This window comes from Pogonomyrmex barbatus, unplaced genomic scaffold (assembly GCF_055798465.1).
Source record: "Pogonomyrmex barbatus isolate J1 unplaced genomic scaffold, ASM5579846v1 scaffold19, whole genome shotgun sequence".
Classification (NCBI taxonomy): Eukaryota; Metazoa; Arthropoda; class Insecta; order Hymenoptera; family Formicidae; genus Pogonomyrmex; species Pogonomyrmex barbatus.
In genome coordinates this window covers 2,716,628-2,729,339 of record NW_028297115.1, presented here as the reverse complement: position 1 = coordinate 2,729,339, position 12,712 = coordinate 2,716,628, and the positions used below count along the sequence as shown (strand labels likewise).

The window sequence follows — 12,712 nt, the reverse complement described above, 5'->3', positions numbered from 1 at the left end:
TATTAACGTGACATCAATTTTATTCTTTTGCTTCTGATATATATATATATATATATATATAAATCATCTCAGATGACCATTCTTTCAGAGATAAAATATTATTTTATATCTTAATTATTTAAGGAAGAAATTTATACTATTTCGAAATCTCTCTCTCTCTCTCTCTCTCTCTCTCTCTCCCTCTCCCTTTTCCATCCTCTCTTTCTCTCTTTCCCTCTCCATTTGAATTATTATGTAGATACTGATTTATACTCACTTGCCAATGTAGCGAGGGCAACTTTGCCTATTAAGGCAGTACTATATGAAATTACAACCCGCTTCGCGGAAGAGGCCATTGCTAATTGAAGCACAGCCAAAGCGACCAGAATCGCCAAAAGGGCGGAGGCGGCAGCAGCAGCTAATCCCGCCACCCACACAGCCACTGGAAATAAAAGAGAAATCCCGTCATAATTGTATTGCATTTCAATGAAATCCCATATTCACACTGAAACTTTTCGCCGTGAGAATTTTTAGCACTGCATAATCCTAATTCGACCTTTTCTACATAATACGCTTTTCGTCATAACATAACGGAAAAATGAAAATGAGAAGATAATTAATCGCGGAAATTTTATTTAAACAAGTCACATAATATATAAATTTTTATATATAAATATTGTTATAAAATTATACAAATAATAATACAAATATTAAAATTAAATTTAAAATATTATAAATTAAATTTTGATTTAATGTTCCGTTTAATTTTAGTTAGTTAAAAATTTCACATTTCATTTCATATTTTTATTTAAATACTTAATTTAGAAATATTAAGAGTATACAAAAATTCATTAAAAATACGCTTATACAATTTATATTTACATTTATTGTATTGAATGTTAATCATGAAATTGGTTCTGTTAATTTTGCACGTGTAACATTTTATGATTAGCGTTATTCAGGATTTCGTGAAATATAACTGTTATTCTATTATATCAGAATTACAATTAGATCATAAAGATATTGTGAAAAGATATTGTAAAAAAGAGATATTTTGAAAAGGTATTGTGAGAAAGAAGATATTGTTAGATGGACAAAGGGTAGCATTAAAAGTATCGGTATTTTTTATATCATACATAAGACAAACTCACACACTGGATGAAACCTGGAGATGCTTTGGCCGCACCACTCCCGTCCGTAAAGAAGAAGTTTACATTGTCTCCATGGTCCGAAGTAACCATTCTCTGCGGCAGTACCAGCTATAACAATACAAATGGAAAAAAATCAGATGATAAAAATTTTATTTCCTTCAACACGGCAAATATAGTAAAAATATCTACGTGACTTTATCTGCAATTTTATTCAAATAAATTAATGATTAATAAAATAATGTGACCTCTATCGAACTTTATTCTCGAATGCATAATTTAATACGTCAATTTAACTCGACCACCATTTGAATTGTAAATTATAGAGAAACTAGTTTGTCGTATTAACATGTGATCATTCCTGTAGACAATAATGGTGGACATATTAGTCTTCTAATCATGTTTAGATTTGGGTTAAAAAATATATCTTGAATTGCAATTTGAATAACAATAGAAAGATAGAGATAATTATAATACTGTTTTAATAATGTGTTTTGTATGTGTTTATGAAATTTATTGTACATGCAATATTAAATTTTGATTGATATTAATTTGACTTACATTATAATGCTTGGATCAAAGTTATCAATGTCTTTTCTTATGAGACTTATTATCACTTATTAGTAATATATTGTAATTGCGAATTGAATTGATTTCAAATCGAAAAACAAGAAAAATCGTAAAACTCTTTATTAATATAATTGTTAACCTTATTAATTTTGTATTTCAAAAAATACATTTTTAAAAATACAAAATGAAAATTCATTTCTATGAAAAAATATATGTATATCTTTCAAAATTTATTTAATTGAAAAACTATCGTATATACAATGAATAAAATAATTATTTTCCAGATATTACATTTCACGGATATTTCTTGCAATTTTAGCTAATTTATTTATTTGCAGTTATGTTATAATACGAGATAGTAATCGTAATAAAATATTGCTAGTATATTACTTGTTCAAACTACAAAGTGAAGCAAATTTATTATTTATTTATTATTTGCTGTTTACAAAATCGTTTATCTTCGTAACAAAATTACATTGCACATTTTGTGCATTATTATATATGATATAATACATATATAAAATATATTTATTGTTCTATTTTAAGTTGTTGCTGGTTTCTGGTTTTAGATTAACAGAATACATTTATTAATCTTAACATTTGAGATTTGACTTGAATCATTTATAATAAATTAATAAATTAAAAGCTAATTATCAAATATTATAAAAGTTTTAAAAGTATATCTTATCAAATCTAACAGAAAAAAAATTATACATAAAAATTATAAACTTATTACTTTTTTAAAAATTACATAATTATTTTATATTATATTATAAATATCTTAAAAAAAAGAAACGAATAAAGAGTATGTTCGCAAAAATCATTTTTCTAAATTACTTTAAACGCTTCAGTAATTTGTGATTTTTATATTTTACAAATTAAGACTCCTCTTACACCTTCTCGTTGTTAAACATCGTATCTGAATGAATTTAAAATTATTCCTTTCATTTTAATATGAGATACAACCTCGTATGGTCTCGAGATATGCCTCGGAAAATGTGCTTCGATATTGCATCCCATCTCGCGAAGGTCCGTGCTTTCGGCAGTAATTTTCCGGTAGGTCGAAGCAGTTAGAACGGCGTAGACACTTGGAAGCGACGGCCTTCGTAATTACTTGCGACCCATCCGAAAATCGCCTAATGCATCTCGAAGGACCGATGCATGTTCTCAAGCGGAAGGAATATTAATGCGAGACGCCATGTTGTAACGGCGTTTGATTCCTCAGTATTGTTAGATATACGTATAGAAATTTTGTTCTAGAATTTTGTACTAAATTTTGTACTAGAAATTTTTATATTTATCTTTTAAGGATTTAACACGCGGTACTTAAACTTTTTTTCTTAAATAAATTGAATTAACAAAGTTAACTTTATATGATTTTAACGTTCTTGCATTCTCCCTAATTTAATTTGCCAAATTATTACGCTTGATAAAGAATGATATTTATAATTAAGGATGGCCTAAACTTTAGCTATAAATATTTGTCGTTAGACCGTTCCAAATATTTCGCAAACGTAATTTATATACACAGTGCTGTAGCAACTCGCAACGTAGCAACGCCATCTTTTTCGAGTAAACGGGTAAAATTCGGCGAACATGGTTTGTTTCATTAGTCTCGCAAGGGAAAATACATCATTTGTTGCTTTCGCAACAAAGCGAATCGTACAAGCGAATCGTTGTATAATCTACGTTGTATAATAACGTTTTTTTTTTAGGAAAATCACGATTTATGTCTAAAATAATCTGGCGAAAAATAAGTGAAACATATATAAATTCAAAAAAGTATATTTGTGATAAAGTGATAATTCGTTACACATAATTCATTTTCGTTATTTTGAAAAATATGACGTACATAGAAATGTAAACAAATAATATCTGATCATTTTATTACAATAAAAGGTTTTTGTAAGGTAAAAAATAAAAAAATCTAACTGATTCCAAACTATTACAAGTACATTTTAAGAACTCAGATATCATAATTAACTTGGTAAATTATGATATCTGAGATATACGAAACCATTAATGTCAAATATTAATTGTTGAAATAGATATTTGTTATTATTTATTGTTAATAAAATCATTTTATATTCATTTTAATATAAATATTTTTCAAAATACACTTATATTAAACTCAAATATTATTGATTTAATTCAACAGATATGTATTTTCGCACTTTCACAATTCATCAAGTTGTGAAATTAAACATAAATAATATTCAAATAAATCTATATTCTAGAATACAAATAATTTCAGATGTTACATGCATTTAAATGAGAAAGTTCATATTTTTTATTTAAAAATAGAAATAAAAATATTCATAACTTATTGTATCTTAAAAGATTTATAATTTATAAATGTATATTTACAATACATCTATTATAATTATTTTTCATCTATATAATTTGCCAATTTATAGGAAAATTATCTCGCAAACCACCTTTCCAGTGCTTATACTTAGTGCTGCTATTTATATGCAAGAAAACTTAAAAATGGATTAAATAGAATGTAATTTTATACGAATTTATCTCATAAAAATTGGAAAATGTAATTAAAAAAATATATTGACAATATTTATTTATTATGCTGTACGCACGTAAATTCTAATTCTAATATTATTTCTACATCATTTTATATTGAAATACAATGCTTATAGAAAAAGGAATCTCTTCATTATCTCACTTATAAAATTCACTTTTTCCAATACAAGATATTTAAAAATCAAATATACATAATAAAACATGAAATGTGGAGGAAAGTCGCCATTAATTACATAAATCGTCAAAAAAGACATCTTCTTATTTTTTTGAAATTAAAGATTGCACTTTATTAATGATAAAAACTTGATCTATTGAAACGATTGAAGAAACAGAAACTAATAATTCACATATTTGTAATTTATTTTTATATAAAATCAGCGAAAAACAGATTTTCAAAAATAAAATTCCTATGATTTTCTTTTATAAATTGCATAATTTAAATAAAAGTGAATACATTATCGATAATATTAGGTTATTTTATATGTTTATAACTTCCTGAAACTATTTTATTTACATTTTTGTCTTTCTTAGTTTTCTTACAATGCAATTTTAAATATAAAATCAGAATATAGCGTAAACTGGCACTTAGCTAAAATAGATACTGTAAAGCATGGTTTTACATTTAACCTAATGTAACTTTTATGTTTGCACTAGTGTCACTTATGTCGTGTAAAACAGGAAAAAGAAAAATAAATATAGTTTATTAATTTATTTTATTATTAATTCCTTCGATACAAAGTCACATTTTATTTCTGGCATATTTGCCTACTAAATCAGTTTTTCAAATACTTGTTTTTAATTATTTTACGAAAAAAATTCACTAGAGAGTACAAAAAACTGCTATATTATCTAATAGAAAACACTTTCTAGTTTATATTTATAAACTAGAGTTTTTAAAATTTTATATTCAGCTCTTAAGTTTGTTTAAGAAATGTAGTTCAAAAACAAAGTAATATCGGCGACTTTTCTCTAATATCTGAAAATATAATTTGGGATTGAATTGTATAAATATCAATGAAACATAATCATATATAACGAGAAGTGCTATTTTTTTATTCTTCATTACGAACCGTAATTTGAAATATAAAAACCCATATATTACTATATAAAAAGATTTTAAATAAATTATAATTTAGTGATTATTTTTTATATAAGAGATTTGACTTTTATTCGGGATATTTTTTTGAAAAACATTTTTTTTTTAAAACTAGATAAAAACATAAAAACTAGACACACACGCACACACGCACGCATGCACACACATACATACACGCACACACACACACACACGCGCGCGCGCGCGCGAATATAGATATATACGATCTATATAACTGTCTATATAACGAAAGATTGAGAGCAAGAAATATACTTGCCACGAATTCTTGCGTGACAAGTATGCTTTCAATTCGTTTATCTCAATGTTCACGCATTAGCACGACGATAGAAGTTAACGACCCATTAATAAGATCACACATAAAATAAGATAGCTTTGAAGAAAATTTAAAAATGTAAAAAATAAAGTAGGAGTTTTCAGATTGTCTTATTTATGATCTGTCACGAAGAACCGGAAATGGTCAACGTGCATTTATGTCAATATATTTATAATTCCATGCTAGTTTTTCAATGCAAACATGCAATTCATCTACATTTGCCACACTCTAATATTGTCTTTCTTCGCGATATGTGTGCTGTATTAAAGGATTTCCTAAAATGACGATATGTTCTCGAAAAATATTCGATAAAATCGAATTACAAACAGGTATTATATGCATAATAGATCGACGAAAATATAATATAAATATGTATATGTTTCAGATGTTATTGCATACAATTTCACAACTTTTCATTTTTATTTTATTTTCGTAAACAGTATAAAAAATTTTTTTCGTTCTACCGGATATATGTATGTTCAAAGAAAAAATATATAAAAAGCAATATTGTTTTATTAACATAGCTAGGATGCAATAATTAGCGTATTCTATTATTCTTAACTAAATTTTTATATTTTATAAAAATATTTATAAATAATTCTTAGCGCACATCAAACAATTTCCTTTATCTTAATATTTAATTAATAAATAAAAATATTTTGTACATCTATAGAATTTTATAATCATTTAGATTTTGTTGATGAAATTTCCTCATATTATTAGTTACCTATAAAATAATTATGTCAAACATTGTTATTTGTTGTTAAAACGCCCACTGTTTACAAAATTACACAAATTACTGTTTACAAAATCTAATAATTACTCATAACTTGCAATCAAGTAGCATATCTATTCCATTTATTCTGTTATGAGCATTTTATTAATTCTAAAATATATATTTATGTATATATATATATATATATATATATATATATATATATATTACATATACATTTATATATAATTTCTGCAAATTTTTTATTTGCATTTTATGTAATACAATGATGATAATGACATAATCTTTATAATATTTTTGTATTCCTATTAATTTAGAGTAATGCCCGAAAGATAATTATTATTATGTACAATGCCATTCGCCAGATATCTTATATCCATTGATATACATTTCAATCGCAAATACGCAAATACGCAAATACGTTGTATATTTCTATGATACTAACCGTTCATAATCGCTAAAAATGACATCATCATTAATTAAATCTTTTTTCCATTTGTGCCGTTGTTCCGGCACAGAAATAAGATACAGAAATAAGACAAACCGATGCTCTTACCACAAATGAGATGAGAATAGGTGGCATACAACGATATATACACCTACGCGGCCTCATTCATACATTAAAAGGTCATGCACGTTTGTTCTTCCACGCTGAATTCACTAATGGTACCGCTGACGTTGGTCACGCCAACTGTAAACATGTTCTACGTAATTCGCACGTGCGTAATAACTTCGACGGACCCCAATACATTTCGATACGCTTTATAATGAGATCTCAACTATTTAATCTGAATTTTTTTAATAATTTTTGAAAATGTATCTAATTTTTTAAATTTCTTTAACTTTAATTCTTAAAATTCATTGATTAGAATCGGAGAATGTTATGGCTATAATAATTATGCCGTTATAGATAAATTACACATTATCGAAATTGCTTAACATTGTACACAACATTGTTTATTCAATGTACTCAACGTCTCGTTTTGGTAAACAACAATCTGGTCATACGCTATTATAATTCAAACAGCGCCATGAGTTAAGCTTTCTCGCGATGTGTTATGCAATCCTTTGCGTCGCGATTATGCGTTCGTGACACAATGTATATGACGTACATTTTGAATCCATACAAGTACTGATCGATTTGTATTTACAAAGTTATAATTAATTACAACTTAAAATTTATTTAATGATACAATAGTTATTCAAAATCATAATGAAATAATTAAAGAAGAATTTCTTAAAAAAGAAATTCTTCTGTGCTATTTTGAAATTATTAAATTTTTTTATAATGAATGATAATAAATCCTCCTAAAAAATGAATATTTGCATTCTTAATGATTTATAAAATATAAATCACAACAAATTTATAATTAAAATTATGTTTTATTAATTATTCATATTACTTTTACATTATTATTTCATGTTATAAATTTCTAAGTGTCTCAAGGAAATTTATGACTGATCTATAACATAAACTACAGAAAAGATCTCTGAATACATCATATACATCAAAAATAAATTTCACAATAAATTTAATTAAACTGCTGGGAAATGTTAAAATTCGTTGCATCTTTACAAGATGAGAATGTTAAGAGCGAATTCTATTTTAATTAAGCTAATTGCAATAATGATAGTTGTTCTTAAATGTCATAACATTTCTAAGTCGAGAAAGAGAGAGAGAGAGAGAGAGAGAGAGAGAGAGAGAGAGAGAGAGAGAACCGCCTCGTTGCGAATAATATTAACACAAGAATCCGATCTGAAATTAACATTCTTCAAACTCGGTATACGAGATGAATATCCATGTGAAAATATGCCGCTGTGAAATTATGCAATGATTGTATAACTCGAGATGAGAATACAGTTCGCACTCTTACCGACCACGCCACATATATCTGCGATGCGTTTACACCTAAATATGTGATATCTCCATGATATAAAGCACTACGTCATTTTCACACTATGTATATTATAATACAATATATGCAAATTTATAATCAACATATATAAATATATGTACAATGCTGTGACATGTAGCGAGCGACGTATCTTCGAAATATATCGTTCATTATCGTAGAATATAAATTTTCTATGAAAAATTCAAGACATATTAAAAATTATGCACTAGAAAAAATATAGAAGATTGTATCAAACAATACCCAGAATACCGAACATTTCATACTCAATTAAAAAAATATTATACTTGATCATTTTCACGAATATTACATTTTTTCTTGCTGATAAATTTGTGTTTATAAATGAAAAATACGTGTGTCAACTTTTAGGATAAAATATTACAACATTGAGTTATACAAAAGAGATTAGAAATTAATTTAAAAATAATTGAAAAAAATATTAATATACAATATGTTATAAATTGCTTTTGTTGACTAATTTATAACGAAACTTATAGTTTCTATCAAATCAACTAGAATAGGTATAAAAGAAAAATATTTTATAGTTATAAGATAAATATATTAAGCTTATTTTAAAAAATTATTATTTTATTCTAAATATTTACAATTTTACTCTGATACTCATTAATTGTTTTGACTAATCGTAATGTACAAATGTTGAAAAATAAATTCGTTTTATATTAAATTTGAAAGTATTAATCTAATTTCTTATTGCAACAAGTAAAATTTTGTTAGAATAAATACCAAGTTATTCAACATTAGTAAATGTTTAGAAAAAATTTCGTACAAAGAATATATTTAACAAGAATTGCTAAGTTAAAAATTGCTTAAAATTTCTACGTTCTACAGGCAAAAGGTAAAAGTAATGTGCACGCAGATGGTGTTGTAAGAAGAATATTGCAAGCGTGAATGCTGCAATAGATGCAAAAGTTAATATTCTTCGCCTGAAATCTAAGGAAAGCTAGTTTCGCATTTCAATAGCGATGTAACACTCGATCACTACCGTTAAACCATTGAACCAAAAGAAAATTTCCATTTTTTTTTTCTCAAAAGTGTGAAGCAAAATATCTTATTAAGCATAAGACATAAAAGAGTCATAAATTTACATAAATCCTATCCTTATACGTACGTAAAAAATGTTTAAATACAAAACTAAAAATGTTTTCGTAATATTCAAGTTATAAATAAAGGCATTTTCTAGGAAAAAATATATTTTATAATTCTTTTATTATTCTATCTTTAAAGGTTAAAGTAATAACAAACTACGCGTCATACAAAGTAATTTTTCCGCTACAATTTTGTTGTTTATATATTCCTATTACGTTATATTAGAAACATTAATATCGTTTTGCGTAGGTAACAAAAGTGTAATATTACCTAGAAAAATTTCAAGTTTATATTGACATACTGATTTAGAATAAAAAGACATTTTCTGTCGTAATAACAATGCTGTTAATACATTTTTTAATTGAAATCTTTGAATATACTAGAGACTATACTAATAATTCAAGGCAAGAGATTCCGTATTAAAACGTTGTTTTTCCGGCCGGATCACCGGTAACACCGATAAATAGCCGATTATCGTGACAATACTTATAAATACGCCGTGAATGAATAAACGTTACGCGTGCTTGAATGAAAAGACCGCGACGTGCGTAAATATAGTCGACACGCTATTTTCCGCGCACGGTGAAAGGAGCTCACAGTCGCACTCACAGTCGTGGAAATTTATGCCATTTATTGCCGCTTTCCATTTTTAGAAGCAACACTCGCAACAAAGAGCTACAATGGAATCATAAAAAATTTTTTACATAATATTATACATTTTGCATCATTGAACTCATTAATCAATTTATTACAATGCTGCAATACCTTTTTAAACGATGCGCAAAACATTTGCATTAGGCAAATTATAATTTGTAATGAGAAATCTCGACTTAACCACGATCGAAGGCGTGAATAGATGCTATTAATAGATAAATCATTTCTGGAGCCGCAAACAAAATTTTGCACAATATTATTCCCAATAACAATTAATTTATATAACATCGAAAAAATTCATCTTTTCTTTAGAAATAAAATTAGATATGAATAAATAAAATTAAAATAATAGTTAATAATGTGTTAGTGATAGAAAAACTAAGAAAAGCGAAATATCCCGCGAATCGATACAATATCTCTATTATTCTTTGTTAAGCTTAAAAATTATTTATCACTGTGTTTATTCCTTGCGGCGATTTGCCATTGTCTTTTTTACTAGATTTTACTAGTATATAGCAATATAGGTAGACTCAATTACATCGTCATGTCTTTAATCTCGTGCGACGATAAGTGGCTATCCGCTTCCAATATAAATGGACATCCTCGGGCGGGCAATTCAGTAGTGGCAATTCATGTAGCGTTCTTCCCGTTTCATAACTTACGAGGGATATTGGCTTACACACACTTTCAAAAGATATCCATCAGAAAAAATATTGCTGCCAGGGAAATGTCCAATTCAGTCTGGCTTTGGAGCTAGCTATCTTGGCCTTTTGTTCCGTCGGAAGCTTAAGTAGCTTACGTTATCCGTAGAAAGGCGTGATGCTTTTCAATTCTTTTTGACCCATATTTTATTTATATATATATATATATATATATATATATATATATGTATGTGTATGTGTGTGTGTGTGTGTGTGTGTGTGTGTGTGTGTGTGTGTGTGTGTGTGTGTGTGTGTGTGTGTGTGTGTGTGTGTGTGTGTGTGTGTGTATCTTTTTCATTGAGAGATCGTATATATCAAAAAATTATACTTACAATTGAATTTATTTTTTCACGTTCTTGACGATTAGATGATGGATTTTCAAAGCATCTATAGCAATTTTTATTAATAAAAATATATAGAAGGAAAGAAATACAAGTAATGCGCTAAATAATAACGAATAATTTACTAACAAAATGATATTGAATATGAAATATTGTGTCCAAATATTAAGTCCAAAAAATATTGAACAATTCACCAATGTTATAATGATTGTAATTACATAACAGTTGTGTTTTCAGTTATGTTTAAATTTAATCAGAATTTATTCGTCTTCGACATATCCATTTTATTTCCATTTTAGTAATTAAAATTATTACAGTACATGCACGAATAATTTATTGCACAGTGGCAATATATTTTCGAACGCATGACATATGCGCTCGGTGATGTAATATGATGTAATAATATATCGTATAACATACGTAGGTGAATTCACATTTACTACCTTCAATATCGGTTAATACTTTGCCTTGCGTCATAAATTGCAAAAAAATATTATATTTTATAGGTGAATACATATACATACATATATATACACGCATATGTATACATGTGTACTGAATCTATTCAACGATTTTTCATTGGGACATTCGATAAAATCAGATGACACGGTCGGATGTGCCACGAAACACTTTATATTTCACAATAATGTAAATAAAAATGCGACGTACAAGTTGTGTGTGTTTTTCTATTGTAAATTTTATAAATCGTAATAATAATATAAACAAAACCCACGAGTATTTTTATCTATAATCTATAATTACAATTAATATGATTTTGACCCTTGACAATCTAGGAAGAGTAGGAAACGTGAAGTCACTTGTCAGAGGACGATGGCGTTGTCTTGTCGTTCTAACGATTAACCATCGTAATGGCATGCCGATCTATGCTAAATACGGACTATTATCGGCATGACATCCGGCAAATCTTGACGTCATGATTGGCACGAACACGCGAATCATGACCTGGGTGTTGTCCGCCCATGCGACACGTCGTAATAGTTGCGAAACGCGCGTGGCGCCATATCCTTCAGTTATCATAAAAAATATCTCATAATTTTCGAATATAACGTTTCAATAAGAAATGATGGAGAAATGTATCTATAAATTAGTAAAACACGTAAAAAAATTTGTGAATCTCCTTTCATCTCTAGGAGAGATTCAACTTTTATTTTTTTACTTTGTTGTCACTTAATTAAAAAAAATTTTTACTATGACTTTTAAAACTATCGTTGAAAACTCGTTGCAATTTCAATGTTTATTTTTTTATTGAGAAAACATATATGGATTTTATTTGTATACCATCACAGTTACAAATTAGAAGTAGAAACCTAATTATTACGGTCTAATTACCGATGCTTTTTATTTTATCATAACTAATATTCCTTTACAGATATTGTTAAATGATTGATCTGTGTAATTTGTAATTTACACAGATTGTATTGTTTGATTTATCGTTTGGTAATAGCTTGCATTTTCCAGCTATAAAAATAGCATATATAATCCTTGCTAGTATTAAATAAAATCTAAATAATATAAGAAATGTGTTTTTCTTTTTTTTATAAAGATTATGAACATTTTTGATATTTTTTGATTAT

At 27.0% G+C, this 12,712-nt stretch overlaps 1 protein-coding gene across 4 annotated transcripts in view; it reads right to left on the bottom strand.

Annotated features, from left to right (window-relative positions):
- Nucleotides 1–12,712, bottom strand: part of LOC105429616 (uncharacterized) — a 39,975-nt gene that overhangs the window by 14,141 nt on the left and 13,122 nt on the right. For all 4 annotated transcript variants that reach the window (XM_089075713.1, XM_089075712.1, XM_089075714.1 and 1 more), the window contains exons 3-4: nt 1,131–1,238; nt 257–421 (exon numbers count right to left, since the gene is read on the bottom strand). In XM_089075713.1, coding sequence (XP_088931839.1) covers nt 257–421; nt 1,131–1,238 — 273 coding nt within the window. The remainder of the gene's footprint in view (nt 1–256; nt 422–1,130; nt 1,239–12,712) is intronic.